This window comes from Xenopus laevis, chromosome 1L, assembly GCF_017654675.1.
Source record: "Xenopus laevis strain J_2021 chromosome 1L, Xenopus_laevis_v10.1, whole genome shotgun sequence".
Lineage (NCBI taxonomy): Eukaryota > Metazoa > Chordata > Amphibia > Anura > Pipidae > Xenopus > Xenopus laevis.
Window position 1 is genome coordinate 221,831,130 of NC_054371.1, and position 21,905 is coordinate 221,853,034.

General features: G+C 38.7%; 1 protein-coding gene across 1 annotated transcript in view; it reads right to left on the reverse strand.

The window, feature by feature from the left end:
• The window catches only part of dcc.L (DCC netrin 1 receptor L homeolog), a gene marked incomplete at its 5' end in the record, with an annotated part of 292,799 nt that overhangs the window by 146,944 nt on the left and 123,950 nt on the right, over window positions 1-21,905 (reverse strand). Inside the window, 2 exon segments of the mRNA NM_001085785.1 lie at window positions 5,359-5,479; window positions 10,061-10,215. Coding sequence (NP_001079254.1) covers window positions 5,359-5,479; window positions 10,061-10,215 — 276 coding nt within the window.

The window sequence follows — 21,905 nt, forward strand, 5'->3', positions numbered from 1 at the left end:
TGTACCATTCTGTAACTGAGAAGGTTTTCTATGATGCTAATCATATTATTGATTACATTTTTTGACGTTGGAAGCCTGTCTACTTGAACTAACGATTTGGTGAAAAAGAACTCATAATTACATTGCGGTTTTTTTTTCCCTGACAATATTAATTTCTGCCTTTTCCATGACATATTGATGGGTCGGGGGAAAGGTCTGTCAGTTTGTACAAAAACTCTAAGTTCATTATGCTTCATATTAAAATATTGTAGAGAAAATTGTATCCTGGGCATTTAATGTTTAGTTATAGAAAAGTGATATACTGAGGTGTCTGGGGCCCACTCGGGCTGCTACCATTCCTCCAAAACCCATCCTCGTCCCCTTGCTGAACACTACTTACCGCACCGGGTGCTGGCAGTTCCTGCAGTTTCTTACTGGGGAGCTTTTTTGGAGGGAGCAGGTCTGGCATAGCAGGGGCCACAGGGCTCATGAGGGCCCACTGGGCTTTTTCCTTGTTTTTCACTGGCTCAGTCCATCCCTGAATGCAGTGGTTAAATAAAGGGCTAAGGCACATGTTATAACCACCACATGCCAAAGCTAGGCTTCCCAAACAGTACCCACCTGTCACTGGTTTAGGTGTAGGAGGAGGGACAACTACACACCTGCCCCTGTCCCTCATGAATACAGCACTGCCAAAACAAGGCTACACTGTATTCAAGGGAGCTGCTCCAGAAAATACTAATTGAATATTCACTGATTTACCTCCTGTCAAGCTGTGAGATGCCCAGCAAGTAAACTCCAAGCCCATTGCTTTGTAGAGAGGCTGAGAGACCAGCCAGAATGGTTTCCCTTGGCATTTACTCACCGCTGCCCCAAATGGTGTGAAGGTTCAAAAATAAGCTTATGGTGGACTGAACTTTTTGGGCACAAGAGATGTATAGTGGAAAGTTCATTACAATTAAAAACTCATTGGAGTTTCTTTGAAGACTAAATCTTTTAAAAATTGCGTGGAGGATCTTAACTTCATGAAAATTGGGTGGAGAACCTTTGAAGAATAAACCTCTAGTACACATTGTAGTATATTGCACATGCTGCTTCTTGTGTACATATAATTCCAAATCTAATTTAAGAGGCTATCATGATCCTTAATCCCACCGACAAGGGCACTCTCTAAACGAACAGCTCGAGGATTGTAAATAACAACACTTCTTGACTTGTCATCTCGGCCTTCAATATGTTGGCAACATTAAATGCATCCTGATAAAGATGATTTGTCGCATGCAGCCATTAGAGATTGTTAAATGAATGATGGGGTATCATCAGCCGAGGCTGCAGCTGAATGTAAATAGAATTAAAGGCTATTATAATTACAAATCTCGATTTCTGTACACAGCACAGCGGCTCTTAGGATGATGTTCTGACATTGCCATCCCCACCCAGGTACAAACAGCAATTACATAAAGTCTAGCTGGGAAGGGAGGTGAGATTGGATTGCTGGGGGAAAGTGACACCTCTGTTGGATTAACCACCCCCTTCCCCTTCTCACTTTAATTGCACCGACTTTCATTGGACCATAACAGCTAAATAATTCATTGGCAAATAAATGTTTCCAGGTTATTGATGCTCTGCTGATATGCTGAACAGTCTCAATTAGAACAACACTTTTTAGCACTTTATGGATAAATAGAAGAATTTGTATTGGGGGATAAACCCTTAGAAACACCAGGTAAGTTGACAATCGAATTATTTGTTATGGCTCATTATTAAAATTGTTATTGTTCCTTTTTATTTACATAACAGGAACTCAGCAGAAATGGTGGACATTAGAGGCAACGCTACGGTGTGACCATGATAAGTGGCCGGCCATTGGCAGACGTGATGAACAAGCATTACTGGAATCAATGTTAAACGATCCCCTTGCCATCACAAATTACAAGAAAAATAACCTTCTCTGTATTGCACAATCCCTGCATTTCTGTTTTCTCCTGTGCATTGTGAAAATTATGAAAAATAAACCTTTTACAAATTGCAATATTGTATTCCAACTACCAAGAAATATCATCCCTTTATGAATTATTCTAAAAATATAGAATCTCAGCCATAAAGCAGGACAGGACTGCTGCTAACAATGGGGATCAGATAGATCTGTGCCACTGTTATAAAGATAGTTAGAAAAAATGGCTACACCGGCAGTACTGGCACCACAGCACAAAATGAAATATGCGGCACTTGGAAACAACATGAAAGCCTTGTCCAGGACAGAAGTTACTCATCTTGTTGACTCTCAGTGGTCATTAGGAACTGGCAGTAATTCTACTTTTTGAGGAACAAAAAAAAAAATCAGATGGCAGTTTGGGTCAGTTGACTCGGCTGCAGGTTGTCAGGGATTTCATCAGTTCCTAATTAAAGCTGGCTGAAACGAGCCCTGCCGGCTGTGCCATTCCTATAACAGACCTGAGGCAGACCACAACTTCTTCAACAGAAAATGAGATATAGATATAATCAGGTACGAAATGATCCCTGGGCCAGGGTGGACATGGATGGAACAATAAGAATGGGCTTCAAATGACAAATTACGTTGTTTGATATTGTATGCTTAATATTCCTGATTTATCTAATTTCTCCCTTGTTTCCGGCTTCTTGCTGCAGCCCCAATCAGGGAGGGTGGAAGGTTCTAGTGTAGGGAGCTTTTGCTCTCTTACATTAAAAAAGTTGTACTACTTTGAAAAAAATTGGCAGGGTCAGATTAAGAATAGAGTGTTAGCTCAAGCCCCTTTATCAGTGCCAGGATGTGTAAATGTAGATGTATTATGTTTCCCTGAAGATCAACGCACTATACATGCAGTTACATTGAGTCCGTGAGAGCCAAGGTAACCTTCCTTGCCAGCAGCTTTTTGCTGACCCTGCAGAAACACCACTTGGGATGACGTTCTCAACTTTAGGTCCCCATGGTTGACATCTTCAGTTCGGAGGGGTACATCCTTAATTAATGTCATTTTTTTGCTCCTGAATGGGGGTCAAAACCTTCCCGTGTTGCCAGGGGCTCCCTAATCTCCAACTCGAGCAACTCTGACAGCTTGTCCAGAAACATAAATCAAAATGTTTTTTCCAGCCCCAATAAGAACCAGCCTTAGATTCGCGCAGCTTACCATCTGTCCTGGGGCCACAGGCAGGTCCACACAGAACAGATGCACCACGCAGAGCTCACAGTGTGTGTGCAACACACCATTACTACTTACCGACAGGGTTTTAAAGGAGACAGCGATCTATCCCGACTGTACCAGGCCTAAGCATTTCATTTATATTTATAGCATACTTCCCCACCATCTGTGCATATTGGCCTTTTCAGCATCCCACGGGAATTGCAACGGCATTGTTTGAAGATCTGATTAAATACCTTAGAAATTGTAATCCATCATTTATAAGGGGAGACACAGACAGCTTGAAAGGTGTCCTGGAGTTCTCCGAGGTGCGGCGTTCGTGTGCTTTTTGTTTGAGTTCTAACCTTTTTGCCAACTTTAATAAACAGTGGCCAATTGAGTGCTTTGATGGGATCCTAATAAATTCTTCATAAAGCTTGGGAATGTGCTTGAACTTTATACAAGCTACACCAGTGTTACTTATCCTACGCCCATGTTCACTAAGTAATAGTACCACTAAATAAAGCAAACAATAAAACAGCAAAATATTTCCATTGTTGTCCATGTTTTACTCACAATTCAACATTCATTCCCATGAGTCCAGCCTTACTGAGCCAGCCCAATTACTCAGCTACAATTGTACCCCAGTTAATAATGTGCAAAGATTTGCACCAAAGTGCATGAAAATGGACACAACTTGCATCTACAAGGTAATGGAAAGCACACAGGCAGGGTCTATTAAAAGTGTACTTATGTAAAATTGTGTAAAATTAAAGGGAATTTTAACCCAAAAATTAATTTGGCGTATATTTACTCTGATTGCTCCTCTGAGCACGTTTGCAATTTACATGTATTTTCTATTTTAAGCTGTCTTTGAGATATGAGCGGTTTTGAAGCTTACTCAGTAGCTCTCTTTGAAGTCCAGAATGTCAGCCACTCTAACTACTGATGCTCTTGACTCTCAGTTGAGCCAAAAGCCTGGGATTAGCACATGTCTCAGAAACCACAGAAAGTAGAAAATAAATGAAAAATTGCAAAAATGCTCAAAGAAGCATCCAGAGTAAAGATGGCTATCCACGTGCTGATAAAAGCTGCTGATAGACAAAGTTGTCAGCTTATTGGCCAGTATATGATGCCCTCCAATGGGCCTCCCAGACCATTATCTGGCTGCAAATTGGCCAGATGTCACATCCGGCAGACTTAAAGTGGACCCGTCACCCAGACATAAAAATCTGTATAATAAAAGTCCTTTTTAAATTAAATATGAAAGCCAATTTCTTTTTTTTATTAAAGCATTCATAGCTGTTGTAAACTCATTTAAAAATATCAGCTGTCAATCAAATATTGCCTACCCCACCTCCATGCCTAGGCATAGAGGCGGGGCAAACAATTACTTTCACTTTCCATTCAGCACTTCCTAGATGTCACTGCTCTCCACACATTCCCCCAGCTCTCTTAACGATTTAATTGTGTAACCAGTGCATGGGGATGGACATTGGGTCCCTGTCCCCTGGTGCACAAACAAGATTCTGAGATGATACAAGGCTTGCCTTAATAACAGTGTCCACAAAATGGCTCCTTCCTGGTTAATATAATTATGAGTTCCCAGACTGATGGAAACAATATTCAAATAATTTATACATTGTAATTAAAGTTCATTTTGCTTGATAAACATGATAAAATAGGATTTAGAATAATTTTGTTTGGGTGACGGTTCCCCTTTAAAAATCCGGTCGGATCAAGGATTGCATTGTTTCATTGACGTGGTCCTCTATCCCACTGCCTGCATTCCTGGCCTTGTGATCCAATCATTGGGCCCTAGGATCCATGATCGGATCAGCTTGATATCACCCACTGAAGGTTGGTATTTTGGTGCAAGATCTTCTTGTTTGGCAACCTCTCCAAAAGAGCAGATCTGCCCATGTATGGCCAACTAAAGGTTACATCAGCTAATTTACATTTGGGCTTTACATCCCAAGTGACTATGGAAGCAACATGCAGAAAAATGTTCAACTGAACATCTGGTCAAGTTAGGTGGTAAAATTGCAAAATTAAAACATGTCACCCAAAATATTTCCAAATAACTCCCCTGGTACTCCAAGAACAACACTACACAGTAGATAAAAATAATGTATGAACTGATTCGCTCATCTCTTATCCTACACAAGTTGGGTCTCCAGAATTTCTCATTTGTTGTTCATTTCATGTTCATTAACTTATTGTACATTCCCATACTTACCAGGATCAGGGATGATTAGCTGTGCATAGGTTTGGATATTCCCAGCCTCATTTTCAGCTATACATTGGTAATAGCCTTCATCTGACTTCACCAGTCCCAGAATTCTTAGGTTACTGCCATCCTGCAAAAATAATAAAGACCACAAGGGCCAAAAAGAATCCATTAAATGTCATAATAAAAATTGTCATATGCAATACAGTTACTGTATATTTGTGCAGCATTGGAATCATTATTAAAGCCCAGTAGCAGATGAGACTGAATGCAGCTAAAAGTAAGGTACTGTACGCAGCTCAAAAGAAGGATCCGGTGGGGTTGCGTGAGAGCACAGGGGGTACAGTGTTCCTTGGTAGCCCATAAAAATAATTTTTTATAATAAAATGTTACACAACAATGGTGTTTTTTTCTCAAGTTTTTTCTCACTCCAAATGCATTAAAGTCAATGGGAATTTCTTCTTAAGTTTTTCTCACTCCAAATGCAATTAAGTGGATAGGCGTTTTTTCTTGCAGTTTTGCAAAAAAATATGCCAATGGCGAAATTCTGAATTTTGCTGTCAATTTGTATGTGGTGAAAAAAATTTACTTATCACTATCCATAATGTCTTCGTTGTAAATTCTGCTGTTTGAATAAAAAATAGAGGAAAAATGAACACTAAGTGACATGTAAAAGCTGCTACAAATCTTGGGGAATATAAATTAGTCAATGAAACACAAACGAAGATAGTTCTGTGACTGAATAAGTCCCTTGCCAGACTACATTCTGTTTCAGGTACATTTCTGCAAAGCCCAAAGGTTAAATACATTTGGAACCCAACAGGGTCTGACTGGCCTACCAGAGTACCAATGGAACCCTGAATGGGCCCAGCCTTGGAGAATTCTTTTCTCCCCATCCTTATTTCTAATATGGACATATTTAAAAACTTAAACCATCTAAACTATCTATAACATTTCGTGAGAGTTGTGAGAGTTTCAGGTTCTCTTGTGGGCCCTAGAAGACTCAATCTGCCACTGGAACCTAATAAACTGATGGGATGTAACAGTTGAGAGATATTACAGACAACTTGGGCATGTTTGCTATGAAAATGTGTTGACTTGGCCTGGACTTTACCCTGGAAATGGGGCATTAGGCTGGCAGTTTGTGGGTGTATCAACTTTGTTTAGTGAGATCAACAACCAGATCTTTGTTCAATTAAGAGCAATTAACTAACTATATGCAAAACCGTGAGAGCATTGATCTCTGTCCTGCAGTTGGGGCAAATTCACTACGATTCGTAGTTGCGCCAGCGTCCGATTCGCCGCACTTCGGCAGGTGTATTTTCGCCAGCGCTACGCAAATACACTAAAATCCGAAGTTGCGCTCAGGGGAAGCGTAAGGTTGCGTAGTTGCGCTAGCGTTAATTCGCCAAGCAAAGCGAAGTTACGCTAGCGATGCTTAATTTGCATACGGCGCAAAATTGAAGTTACAATGGAGGTATATGTAGCATCACTACACAAGCCTGGGAAACCTTCAAAACAGCAAATAAAATTTTTATTTTGCCCTACACATGTGCCCACTGTGTAGTTAAGTTGCCATGAGTTAGGAAATGTAGGGGGGAAGGAGGGGAGCCCCAAAAAAAATTTGATATTTTTCAGCCTATCACCCATAAAAAAAGAAAAAACGCCAGCGTTTTTTGGGACATAGAAAAATGTTTAACTTTTTTTGAAGCAATCCCTATCTACTCTATTGCACTTCGCCTGGTCTGAGGTGGCGAAGGAAGTCTGGCGTAAAAGGTAGCTTTCAGAAAAATGCGCGCGTCAGTGAATTTGCGTAGTCACGTCCGTTTTGCAAATTCGCCAGGCGTAAGGGTGCGAAGTAACACTAGCGAATTTACGCCAGCGAATTAACGAAAATGCGCTAAGCTAGCGAATTAACACTAGCGTTAGGCGCTTCGTCCTTTAGTGAATTTGACATTGACACAGGTCTCTGTTCTCTAATTCACAGTGTAGAGACCTATGTTTGTGGCATGCATACACCACATCCTGCATTTGGAAACACTGTATTCATGAAGGGTGGGTAGGGTGAGCCACATAGCCATATCCCCACTCACCCCTTGTCTGTCCCTTAACATGCACTTTATTCCGGTGGACACAAACCACATTGGGCCCTACACTTACCACGTGTAATTGACCCCTATAAAGTGGCAACACATTTCTCAGGGATGTGCAACAGAAGGATGTACACATGTTGCAAACAGATTCCATACAACTCAGCAGCCAGGGTTAAAATGACTGTGGAAATTTGCCTTCTTCCAATCTCTGCTTATCACTCTGTGACATTTAGGGCTCTGAATATCTTGAAAGAATTTTGAGACCTACAGTATCTTTGTTGAGAAGTGAAGATTTATAGTTCTCTCTTCCTTTTATGGAAATGTTTGTGTAGTTTAAAATACAGAAAGGCTTTGTCATCTTTAATAAACTGCTGGCGCATCTTATGCCTATCCCATGTTGAAGCTTGGATGAAAATTGTGTCTGCGAGCAATAAGAAGTCTGAAGTCAACAAGCGTTCGGCTCTGCTGTTTAAGGCATCTCCATGCAACAGGACCGGTGGGAAAAATCAACGTTGCAGAAGTTTAATCAAAAAATCTTTTGCTAGTGGGCAGCTCTTTTGAGAGGGAGCCTTCACTACAAATGCATGCCATTTGATGGTACTTAAAGGAATACTGTCATGGGAAGAAAAACATTTTTCAAAATGAATCAGTTAATAGTGCTGCTCCAGCAGAATTCTGCACTGTAATCCATTTCTCAAAAGAGCAAACAGATTTTTTTATATTCAGTTTTGAAATCTGACATGGGGCTAGACATTTTGTCAATTTCCCAGCTGCCCCAAGTCATGTGACTTGTGCTCTGACAAACTTCAATCACTCTTTACTGCTGTACTGCAAGTTGGAGTGATATCACCCTCCTCCCTTTTCCCCCCAGCAGCCAAACAAAAGAACAATGGGAAGGTAACCAGATAGCAGCTCCCTAACACAAGATAACAGCTGCCTGGTAGATCTAATAACAACACTCAATAGTAAAAACCCATGTCCCACTGAGACACATTCAGTTACATTGAGAAGGAAAAACAGCAGCCTGCCAGAAAGCATTTCTCTCCTGAAGTGCAGGCACAAGTCACATGACATGGGGCAGCTGGGAAATTGACAAAATGTCGAGCCCCATGTCAGATTTCAAAATTGAATATAAAAAAATCTGGTGGCTCTTTTGAGAAATGGATTTCAGTGCAGAATTCTGCTGGAGCAGCACTATTAACTGATTCATTTTGAAAAAAAAATTTTTCCCATGACAGTATCCCTTTAAATCACTTCCAAGGAATAGAGAAAGAGCTTAAATGTCCATAAAATGTAGCTTGTTATCCTGACTCCATCACTGGCAAATGCCAGACAATTCAGCAAAAACAAACACATACTTTTCCTTCCATGGTGCCCTTTAGGTTACCTACATCTACAAGTATTAACCAGAATGCTTAGTTAATACTTGTAGATGTAGATAACCTAGAAAATGCCAGTATTTCCCAATATAGCCTCAAACCATTGACTTCAATTGTATCCTCCAAATGTGCACATAATGTCATTAAAATGCATGCATAAGGCATGGTTAGTATCAAGCATCATGTGCGATGCTGACCAGAAATAGCTGTTGTCAACTTTTTTCAGTTCAAGACTGCTTTGAATGTCCAACCTGTAATCAGCCCCACCCTTTAGATCATAAAATGATCCACAAAATATTAGTGTCCATCATTTAAAGGGATCCTGTCATTGGAAAACATGTTTTTTTCAAAACGCATCAGTTAATTGTGCTACTCCAGCAGAATTCTGCACTGAAATCCATTTCTCAAAAGAGCAAACAGATTTTTTTATATTCAGTTTTGAAATCTGACATGGGGCTAGACATATTGTCAATTTCCCAGCTGCCCCTGGTCATGTGACTTGTGCCTGCACTTTAGGAGAGAAATACTTTCTGACAGGCTGCTTTTTTTCCTACTCAATGTAACTGAATGTGTCTCAGTGGGACATGGGTTTTTACTATTGAGTGTTGTTCTTAGGTCTACCAGGCAGCTGATATCTTGTGTTAGGGAGCTGTTATCTGGTTACCTTCCCATTATTCTTGTGTTTGGCTGCTGGGGGGGAAAAGGGAGGGGGTGATATCACTCCAACTTGCAGTACAGCAGTAAAGAGCGATTAAAGTTTATCAGAGCACAAGTCACATGACTTGGGGCAGCTGGGAAAGTGACAATATGTCTAGCCCATGTCACATTTCAAAATTTAATATAAAAAAAATCTGTTTGCTCTTTTGATAAATGGATTTCAATGCCGAATTCTGCTTGAGCAGCACTATTAACTGATTCATTTTGAAAAAAAAATTTTTCCCATGACAGTATCCCTTTAACCATTTTTTTCAAGAATATCTAGTGAAGCTGAGTCATATTTCGCCCCAAAATTGACCTAACATGCCTTTATTCTGAGCTTTAGGGTATAACCATTCTCCCTAGTTGCCACCATAACTTACCTGCAGGCTAAGCCCCTCATTCCCCAACTACTGTTGCAAATACCCCAGAAGGGGGATGTTTGAAAACAGTAGGATGTCATCTTCAGGACCCAATGTCAAAAATGTAATAACATCTAAAATTAAATAACACTAAAGTTGTATTCAACTGCACCATACTCACCACAATCTGAAAGTAGTCACTGGGGATGACCACTTCACCATTTTTGGTCCACTTGACTGTAGGAGAAGGTTTTCCTGAAACAGCGCATTCAAACTCAATATCCATGCTCTCATAGGCATAAAGGTTTGCAGGATGATTTAAAAACTGTGGTGGCACTAAAAAAAAAATCACAAAATATTTTGTTAATGAATTTACTGAATAAAAGATATCGCAATAGACATCTACTGAACTTTTTCACTAGTGGATGTTTTATGGATAGCTATGGAGAATAGTCATGTCAATGTATTGGAGAGGCTTTAGATGGGGTTTTTTGCCTTCCTCTGGATCAACTGGCAGTTAGGCAGTTTAAAAAAGTTAAAAGGTTGAACTTGATGGCTATTTTTTCAACCTAACTTACTATGTTACTATGATTGACCTGAAACCTGCAGGCTGAGCAAGTTCAGACCATGGTGCAAGTTTAGCCTGGTGACCCTTTCTTATGATGGTTGATCCCACCCATAAATGTCATCGGTGGGAGCATGTTTGGGTGCAGTTCATAAAGTACAAGGAGGACTTCATGCTGCGTTTGTTGTGGGTTGTAAAGTAGCCAACTGGGGTAAAAAAAACCTTCTGATCCATTAATTACTTATGGAGAACGCTTCATTGGGTGCACCTTTCCTTGAGAAGAAGACAAGCCATAATTCTAAACAAGCAAATGCCAACATAGTTATCCATTTAAGAAGAACTGCTTTGTGGTCTTGAATCTTCTAGTACCATTACAAAGATCAATCTATACAGCAGTACTGGTAGAGCTTAGTGCACTTAGCAAGTGAGGTGAATGGACCGATGCTAATTGCAACCTCTTCAGGCAGATATGATTCTGTTTCAAATGATAGGGATCATGAATATTCACTAGCAGTGGATTTTCTGGAAATACAGGTATATTGTGCAGGCTGATCACCGTGAATGAGATGGCAATGATTTCTCATCAATAGAAGAATTGCCCTAGGTCTGATTTATGAGTGTTCTTCTTTGTCTCGGTCTATGTACTGAATACGGAATTATCCCTGATATAAACCTCACAGCACTTCTGACCAAACAGAGAGAAATAGCTTTCATTTTCTTCCTCTTAAGAGAAGCAATTTAGTGCAATAGCACAACGCTCTGGGTTGAATTGTAAGGATATTCAGATGATAAAATATATAATTCCCTCGAATATGTACTTTATATCTGCATAAGGTCTAGATAATGGCTGAATAAATTGCGATCCTTTTTGAACACACATTGTACTCCATAAAGTCCAATGACAGTCTATTTTAAATGAATTTTTTCTCGGGGGAAAAATCAGAACTGATACTAGTGGTACTTAGTTGGGGATATTCTTCCTTAATATGCAACTGTATTAAGTGGATACTGGCATAAACCAGGTACTCCCTTTTATAATAATGTCTGCATTTTTATGCAACAACCTTTTAGTGTTCTGTTATATTCTGTCTCATATATTTATATTGTCAATTTGTCTGTTTACTTTGCCTCAACAAAGCCTTCTTATCTCATTCACTGTCATTGATAATCAGACTTGCACATTCCAGGGAGCAGTTTTGTGAAGGCTAATGGGCTAAATAATAAGAGTCAGCTTATCCATTTTTGTTATGTGGGATTGTGCCTCTGATGATGAGTGTATATTGAGAATGCCTGCCATAAAGCAAGACAGAGTTGCTATTCTTTGGCAATTTCTAACTTAAATTAATAAGCCACAGTATCAGTATGGATGCTGCTGTCACAGCAGAGCCTATAGCAAAGTTGAGAGGTAGCAACAGGGTCGGCAGCTTAAAGGAGAAGGAAAGCTACGGAGGCATTTTATTGCCAATAGATTAGCTGCAATAGTGCAAGCTAGAATGCTATATTTATTCTGTAGAATGTTTTACCATACCTGAGTAAAAAGCTCTAGAAACTCTCTGTTTGTTTAGGATAGGAGCTGCAGTATTAATGTGGTGTGACATCACTTCCTGCCAGAGTCCCTCCCTGCTCTGGGCTCAGATTACGGTAGAGAAGGGAGGGGGCGGGGGAAGAGGAGCAAACTGAGCATGCTCTTGCCCAGGGCAATGAGGTTTAAGCTGAAGGCAGGAAGTCTGATACAGAAGCCCATGTGTACACAATAGAAGGAAAGAAATGCAGTGTTTCTTTTGACAGGGGACTCAGAGCAACATTACTTTGGGGGTTTACTGGTATATTTAGATGGACCTTTCTGATAAGGCTTACAAAATAACAAATGATAAGGCTTACAAAATAACAAATGCACAGCTTGCTATGGAGGCTGTTCTCAAAGCTCAGACCATAATAAAACAGTTGCCATTGAGTATACAATGAACCAATGAACACACAGGAGCAGATTTATCAAGGGTCGAATTTCGAGGGTTAAAAAACCGTTCGAATTCGACCCTCGAAGTAAAATTCTTCTAATTCGAATTTGAAGGATTTTAGCGAAAAGCTTTGAACGATTCGAACGAATTCGAACAATTTTAATCGATCGATCGAACGATTTTTATTCGATCAAAAAAAACTTAGAAAAGTGCTAGGGAAGGTCCCCAAAGGCTAACATTGCACTTCGGTAGGTTTAAAGTGGTGAAGTATGAAGTTGAAGTATTTTTTAAAGAGACAGATTACGGAATAGTCGAATAGTCGAACGATTTTTACTTCGAATCGTTCGAATCATTCGATTTGACCAATTCAATGGTCGAAGTACCCAAAAAAATACTTAAAATTTTTTTCCATTTGAATTATTCACTCGAGCTTAGTAAATCTGCCACACAGTTTGCACCAACCATCCCTGCAAACACAGGTATACTGTACTCAACTAGGATAGGAAAAGGTAACCCAGCACCTGGTATATTTTCCCTTTGATGATAGATACAGTAGATAGATGATAGATATATATATAGATAGATAGATAGATAGATAGATAGATAGATAGATAGATAGATAGATAGATAGATAGATAGATGATAGATAGATAGTTTAGATAGATAGATAGATACAGTAGATAGATACAGTAGATAGATAGATAGATGATAGATAGATAGCTTAGATAGATAGATAGATAGATACAGTAGATAGATAGATGATAGATAGATAGATAGATAGATAGATAGATAGATAGATAGATAGATAGATAGATAGATAGATAGATAGATAGATAATAGATAGATAGATAGATAGATAGATACAGTAGATAGATAGATGATAGATAGATAGATAGATAGATAGATAGATAGATAGATAGATAGATGATAGATAGAGAGAGAGAGAGAGAGAGAGTGAGAGAGAGAGAGAGAGAGAGAGAGATAGATATATGATAGATAGATAGATAGATAGATAGATAGATAGATAGATAGATAGATAGATATATGATAGATAGATAGATAGATGATAGATAGATAGATAGATAGAGAGATAGAGAGATAGATAGAGAGATAGATAGATAGATAGATAGATGATAGATAGATAGATAGATAGATAGATAGATATATGATAGATAGATAGATAGATAGATAGATAGATAGATAGATAGATAGATAGATAGAGATAGTGGGAGCACATGCCTCTTCCTCTTTGGCCTCAACCGGCTGAAGAGGGATAAAACTGGTCTGGGAAACAAAGGCCCAATAAAGAGGAGTGCCCTAAAAGAACTCTCCCTTTAGTAAAAATCAAGGAAGAAGGCCTCTGAATAAGGTAATTAGACAGTGATAGACTAGGACAGTGATCCCCAACCATTGCCTCACTAGCAACATGTTGCTCACCAAACCCTTGTATGTTGCTCCCAGTGGCCTCAAAGCAGGTGCTTATTTTTTAATTCTAACTTGGAGTCATAAAACTAGATATAATGCCAAATAGAACCGCCTTTAGACTGCAAGTCGACATAGGGATTACCAAATCGCCAATCACAACCCTTATTTGGCACCCCTGGAACTTTTTTCATGCAAATGTTTCGCCCCAACTCTTTTTACAATTGAATGTGGCTCGTGGGTAAAAAAGGTTGGGGACCACTGGAATAGGTTATATGATGGTAGTGATAGCTGTCTAGCTAGATATGGTAAAAGGATACTAGAGAGAACAAAATTCCAATATATCAAAATATAATAGGAAGCTATGAGTAGATAGATAGACAGAGATGCAGGAGATAAAAGGAGACAGCTTTTTAAATCTACCACATTGTCAGTCCTCAGAGTTGCAAGTGGAGCTGTTTTACTGCTGAAGAGGTGAATAGAGGCACAGTGCTACAAAATCTGCCCCTGGCTTTGTTCATAAAGCCCCCATATACTGTATGTATAATACAGTATATACACACACACACACACTATTTTAAACTCATGATGTGAGCAGTTATCTGACAAAGTCATTCTTTAAAATGAAATGCAAACGAGTCATCATAAGGGCAAATTGTTAAAGATAACACTATATTTATCAGAAAGCAATATAATTTGTTGAATTGGCCATGGAGTCAGTGCTGTGTGACAAAGTAAATTATACTTGTAATTATAGTTGTCCTGTAGTCATTCAATTTATTGCAGTTGTTTTCTGGTGTGTCGAGAGTAGGGTAATTGAATTAGGTTTCATTATGATAATGTTGGAGATTGTAATTTCGGTAAAATTGTTATTGTATGTTAAATAGCAAAACATGCAGCCAAATTCATTGTAAGCAAAACAGAAGTATTCTTGCTTAAGATTTTATGACTATAAAACATTAAAGGGCATTTCTATCCTACTCATAAATAAGGTTTAGCTTCCATTGTCCCCTTCAAGGCCAATAATAACAAAGCCAAATTGTTTATAATTATCATGTACATGTAGAATTATTTTCTTTGAAGCAGCAGAAAACTTCATGATTTGGAATGATCTACAAATTGTCCAAACTAAAGATTTTGGAATGTACTTGGTTCATTGACAGATAAGGAAGTCAAAAGGAGTTGTAGTTTACAGCCAACTCATCAGATACCACGGAGGGTTGTCCAGTGCAATGCAAACAGTCACTTTTGCAGTTCCAGAGGTCAATAGTTGTTTCGATCCTCAAAACCCAAGGCTCTTATCTACAGTTGCCTGAGGGATATACTCCCGAAACGCGTTAGGTTTCTACAGCATTAACTCCAATAAACCTTATCCCAGAAGTGCCGTCTGCCTGTTGAGTTTTGAATCATTGAAGACGTATTACTACTCATCCAAGCAGGTTCTTCAGTTCAACTTACTGGTACGGGAAATTCTCGGTACATTAACTCACCATTGCAATGGATTATTGTAAGAATTTATATGGCGAGTACATTCCACACCAGTCAGTTGAACTGAAGAAACTGCTCGGATGAGTAGAGAAATGTCTTCAATGATTGCTCTAGATTTACTTCTTCTAGATATACCATGACCTGGATAAATGAAAGCTCTTAATTATTGCTCTTGATATTGTGCAGACCAAAGGGGTCATTTGCCTAGACCCTGGATGGAAGTGAAAGTGTACCCCTTTGTGCTCATTTAATGAGCATTTCCATCTGTGGTCTGGCTGCAGTCTGCACTTCTTCCCTGACTTGCTTGTCCAAATATGAGCAAGTATGGGTAGGATAGAGGGCAGTTGTGAAGAAGCCTATGTGCCCTGTCTGTCCCTCATGAATACAGCACTGCCAAACACTTTTAGCACTTTATTCATGGGTTGAACACAGGTCTTTGTTCACAGGTCATGTTTTGAGCAAAGTACACAAAACAAGGTGGATTGCACCCATTCGTTTCACTTTGCACCCTGTCCCACATGTAGTAAATTACCCATAATGTATTTTATTTAATATTGACAAACAGGAAACACTGTAGATTGTGCATCAAAAAAAATTCTTGACAGGTGAAATGTGTGGAGTTTTGCAGTTACGGCTGTTTGGCTGTAACCATGGGTCAAGGCCAGAAGGAGAGAGTGTAAGGCAAAGAAAGGTCTGGATCAAAATCTTGTACAGATTAGAAATTTTCAATTCCCACAGGAAAGCTTGTTCTACTACACGAGAGAAAGAGAACTGCCTGACCTGCTGTTGCCTTGGGCTCTCCCTTTTCTACAACACAATTCTTGTTTTCCAGATTATTTTCTTTCCTGTTAAGTCTGCCGAGGCATTGCAGGTAAGACCAGCACAGGGAATCAACAAGGAGAAGGATGTGCAGTGAAGATTAACAATATATATATATATTTATTTATGAAGATTAACAAAGTATATATATATATATATATATATATATATATATATATATATATATATATATATATATATATATATATATATATATATATATATTGTTTCTGAAAGTACCCGCATTCTTACACCTGTATCCACTCGTGGGTGCTTGGTCAAATGGTGTGTGTCCAACGTTTGGGTCCTTTATCCTTGATCAAGGCCCGACGAGGGCCAAACGTTGGATACACGAGTGATGTTATAATGAACTATTTACTTGGAAATATTTGGAGTGCTGGTCCATCTTGAAAAATATATAAATATATATTTAAATAAAGTCTTTGTGCTCACTTTTGGCCATTTCGCACCACCCCGCAGGCTCATAGTATTATGCAAACCCTTCGTCAATTTGTGGCATTGTGAAGTGTTGATTTATGGGACTTGGGGTGCTCTGTGTAATTTCTAATCCAGCATTCTACCAATTTATTATTGCTGAGCCCGAAGACCCCTGGTGACTACACTAGGGGTCCCTAACCTTTTTTACCCATGAGCCACATTCAAATATAAAAATATTGGGGAGCAACATGTGCATGAAAAAAGTTCCTGGAGAGCCAAGTATGGGCTGTGATTGGCTATTTATTAGTCCCTATGTGGACTGACAACCTACAGGAGTCTCTGTTTGACAGTACAACTTGTTTTTATACAACCAAAACTTGCATCCAAGCCAGGAATTCAAAAATAAGTGGTTTGAAGCCACTGGGAGCAACATCCAAGGAGTTGGTGAGTAACATGTTGCTCGCGACCTACTGTTTGTATTTTACCTGCTCCTCAAGGCTGAGATAAACGTTTGAACTCATATTGGCCTCATATAATATTTATTGATATCTGTCTCTGCATGCAGTTTCACAATCCCTACCACATTCTTTGAACATGTTCTTTCTAGTAAATGCCTAATTAGTTTCATTCCATAAATAATTACAAAAAAATTGATACTACTGTGCTACTCAAATAGAAATAGCTCAATGAAAGTCCAATATTGTAGGTCTGGTTTGGAACTTCTTCAGTGTATTGTTAATGGTGGGGGGGGGGGGTCTGCATTGGCTTGATAGTGTGTAAATAGTTTTTTTTCTTTACAAAGTTTATTACAGATTTCAATAAAAATACATCCTTGGTTTAGCTTTTGAGAGTAGTTATTTCAATCAGATATCTTCCATATGGGGGCATCCATGACACTTGGAAGTACCTGAACATTTCAAAAAGCCAAGCAGCTGGTGTGAGTCACTGATAGTAGCAGAACAAGTGATGTAACACTAAGTCTTTGGTGCCAGCAGCAATCCCCAAATATGTCATCCCTGCAGGCTTAATGGTAGTTATAAGTTTAAATCATTTTTGCTGAAACAAGCTGCAATGACTCACAATAGACTTGCCCAACCTGTCTGTCTTTGGAACTTTTAAGTGTCTCCATGCATTTACACAATTTGTCCCTGTGCAAAAGGCACAGCCATATTGGAAAATACCATTTGCCCATTTACAAAATAATTCATACTCAGTAAACATCTACTGTAATTTATAATTGTGGTTACAAATGTGATCACAACTTCTCCTTGTGCTTCCTATCTAGGCAACCTGCTTTGTTGTGTTCCAGACACAGTGCCACTATTGATATAGTCACAGCTTGAGGAAGTTTTGACTCTAAGGGGCTGATTCACTAAGGGTCGAATATCGAGGGTTAATTAACCCTCGATATTCGATTAGGAATTAAAATCCTTCGACTTCGAAGATCGTACGATCGAAGGATTATTCCTTCGATCGAACGATTAAATCCTTCGAATCGAAGGATTTTAATCCAACGATCGAAGGAATATCCTTCGATCAAAAAAACTTAGGAAAGCCTATGGGGACCTTCCCCATAGGCTAACATTGACTTCGGTAGCTTTTAAAAGTTTTTTTTAAAGAGACAGTACTTCGACTATCGAATAGTCGAATAGTCGAACGATTTTTAGTTCGAATCCTTCGATTCGAAGTCGTAGTCGAAGGTCGAAGTAGCCCATTCGATGGTCGAAGTAGCCCAAAAAATACTTCGAAATTCGAAGTTTTTTTACTTCGAATCCTTCACTCGAATTTAGCGAATCGGCCCCTAAATGTCCATAATGTCAATGAGAGAGTAGGCACAAGACCAATAGGCACCAGGGAGGAAGTGTATAGAAGATCAGAAGAACATAATATAAGTGATATTATATATATATATATGATACAGTGTGTTTATGCATTCATACAAACATAATAACCATATGAGACTTTGGAGATGTATTACTATTATAGCCTCCCTTTATATCTTCTATCTAACAAATAAAAGCAACTATGAACTGATCCAGGAACAGTTAGGGGCAGATTTATCAAGGGTCGAAGTGGATTTGAGTGAATTTTCGAAGTTCAAAAAGTTCGAATTTCTAAGTAAATTTTTGGGTTCTTCGACCATCGAATAGGCTACTACGACTTCGACTCGAAGTAAAATCATTTGAATATTCGACCATTCGATAATCGAATTACTGTGTCTTTAAAAAAACTTTGACTTCAATAGTTAGCCAAATTAAACCTGCCGAAGTGCTATGTTAGCCTATGGGGACCTTCTAATGCAAGTTTTTTGTAGTCAAAGTAAAATCGATCAATCACTGAAATCATTCGAATCGTTCGATTGGAACGATTTATTCGTTTGATCGAACGATTTTACTTCGACCGAAAAACTGTAAAATTAGTTAAAAAAAACTTCGACTTTGATATTGAAAGTCAAGGGGCACATTTACTTAGCTCGAGTGAAGGATTAGAATAAAAAATACTTCGAATTTCGAAGTGTTTTTTTGGCTACTTCGACCATCGAATTGGCTACTTCGACTTCGAATCGAACTATTTGAACTAAAATAGTTCGACTATTCGACCATTCGATAATCGAAGTACTGGCTCTTTAAAAAAACTTCAACCACCTACTTCGCCACCTAAAACCTACCGAGCTTTCTAAGCAATTTGGGATTGAAGGAAAATCGTTCTATCGATGGATTAAAATCCTTCGAATCGTTCGATCAAACGCATTGCGCTAAATCCTTCGGGTTCGATATTCGTTAATTAACCCTTGATATTCTACCAATAGTAAATGTGCCCCTACGTATAGCCATTTCACTTCGAAATTCGATCTTTGATAAATCTGCCCCTTGAAGTAGGGCACACAGAGGCTGGGGTTTAGAAGGCAAGCAGGTTTTCAGTTAAGCAAAGGTCTCTCTTCTTACCCCCAACTAAACTGTGTTTATTGTTAAATCATAAGGAGGAGGGTGGTTTTAGCTTCAGGTAATATATTGACCACAAAGCATTAGAAGTTGGGACAATACAACTCATTTCTCACTGTCTGTTTAATTGCTTCGGTTACACTTCAGCTAAAGTTAATTGGGAATTTGACCAATGACACATGATTGGTAATCGGAAAAAAAAATAAAAAAAGGGGATAAAGATGTACTGTTTGGCCTTAAAGCAGTTGCTGAATGGACAGATTCTTTCTCAACAAAGAGGCACATGAAGATCAATGTGAAAATTCACAGAAATCAAAACGTTCTACCTTTTTTGACCAGCTATTTATTGTCCTCTTTCAGCACAATACGTTTTTAGAACAATATGAAATACTGAACAATTACATTTGAGGGATTTGTGATCACCTAATTTTATATCTATTTACATTTTTATTTGTAGTTAGTGCTTAACAAGCCTCGTCCTGCTACATTTATATATGTTTCATTTACCTTTCCACACTTTCTTATCTCATCCTTGGTGTTAATTAATGGCTGAAAATCCTGCTTTGATGTAAACAGTGCATTTCAGATAGCATCTCTGATCATTGTGGCCTGATGGCTTTTTAAAACAGATAGAATCTCAGTAGAATTTCAGTCCTAGAGCACAAAAAAACTGCTGCTTTTAAAGACAGAGGGGGAAAATGGTGACATTTGAATATAGAAGCACAAAACACTCAAAATTGTCCTCCCTCCTATTAATTATACTTACTAAATATCTTGCATTGTTTTTAGTCACTAATCACTTATCAACGTCTGAATTTATCTCAACATTTTCTGCCAAATATTTCAATTACATCCGCATGGGTTTTTTCCCACTTATTTATTATTACATTTTCTCGAAAATCTTGTTTGCTGGAAAATATCAGAATTATACGGGGTTTTTTGTTTGTATTTTCCACCCGAAAACTCAGATTTTGTATTTTTTATCCCAGAAAACTCCGAAATCAACAAGGTATTGCACAAAAAACAGCGCTGAACTGAAAAATTGGTGATTTTTTAAAATTCTGATTTTATACAAAAAAATAAAAATTTTTGGGGATTTTTGCATTTGGAGTTTAGTAAATAACCCCCTTAAGGTGTTATTTATTAGGGCCTGACAAAAATGCAGGAACACAAGTTGCTGAAAATCGAAAAAACTATCAGAGCCCCATGAAAAGAGTACCCTTTAGCCGAGCCCTTGGAATAAATGGTAATTATGGTGTTCGTAGAGGCCTAAACCAGTAATGAAATATTTTTTCTTGTGCCCAAAAATTATTTATTAGCTCGAATGTCATATACTGTAATCTGAATTTCCATTAAGCTTCAAGACCTTTTTAAACTGGCAAGAAATTCTATAGAATAAATGAAACGCCATTGGAGTCACTACTGAGAGGATGTCAGTGACTGATTCGCACTAATAGTACATTTTAATTTCCCCTTTCAAGAATAAGCCAGACATGAAATTAAATAGGGTTTTAAAGCCCTAACAAAAGCCATTAGAAATACCATTCACAATCCAACCTTGACAGTTTAGCATGGTTAGTTAAATATCTCGTCACTCTCTCCAGCTCATTTATATCCCTCTTAAGGACTGGAGTCCAAAACTGCCCCCATACTCCAGATGAGGCCTCACCAGGGACCTATAAAGAGGCAGAATTATGTTTTCAGTTCTTGGGTTAAGGCCCTGTTTATGCAAGAGAGTACTTTACTAGGTGTCCACAAACCTCTAGGCCAATATCTCAAAAAGAGATTTGGTACTTCCCCAACTGCCAAATTTCAACAAAATTCTAGGCCAATGTCATGACAAGAGTTTTGATATTGTCCCCAACTACCAGATGTGCAGAAAGCTCTAGGTCAATGACACAACTGTCTTAGTGCAAAAGTCTTGTATGGCAATAGCCTTAAGACAATTAGTGATGGGCGAATTTATTTGCCAGGCGCGAATTCGTGGCGAATTTGCGAGATTTGCCGCCAGCGAATAAATTCGCGAAACGCCCGCAAAAATTCGCGGCAAAAACGGGCGCCGGCATCAAAAACAGGTGCCGGCATCAAAAAATGGGCACGGCATCAAAAACAAGACGCCGGCGCCGTTTCGCGAATTTTTCAAATTTCACCCATCACTAAAGACGATACCATAATGAATGTTTTAGGGATGATTCCTGCTTACAAGAATGGGAAGTTGCTGACCCTCAATTGTTGACCAAAAATGGACTTGCTCAGAAAGCCTTGAAGCATTTTCCCTTCAAGCCAATGGAAAGTCACCAATAGTCACTGATCAAAAACATGTAATATAACCCTCAAGACTAGGTTGTAATTGAGGACATATGGACAGCAAACAGAACTGGAGTCTCATTATGC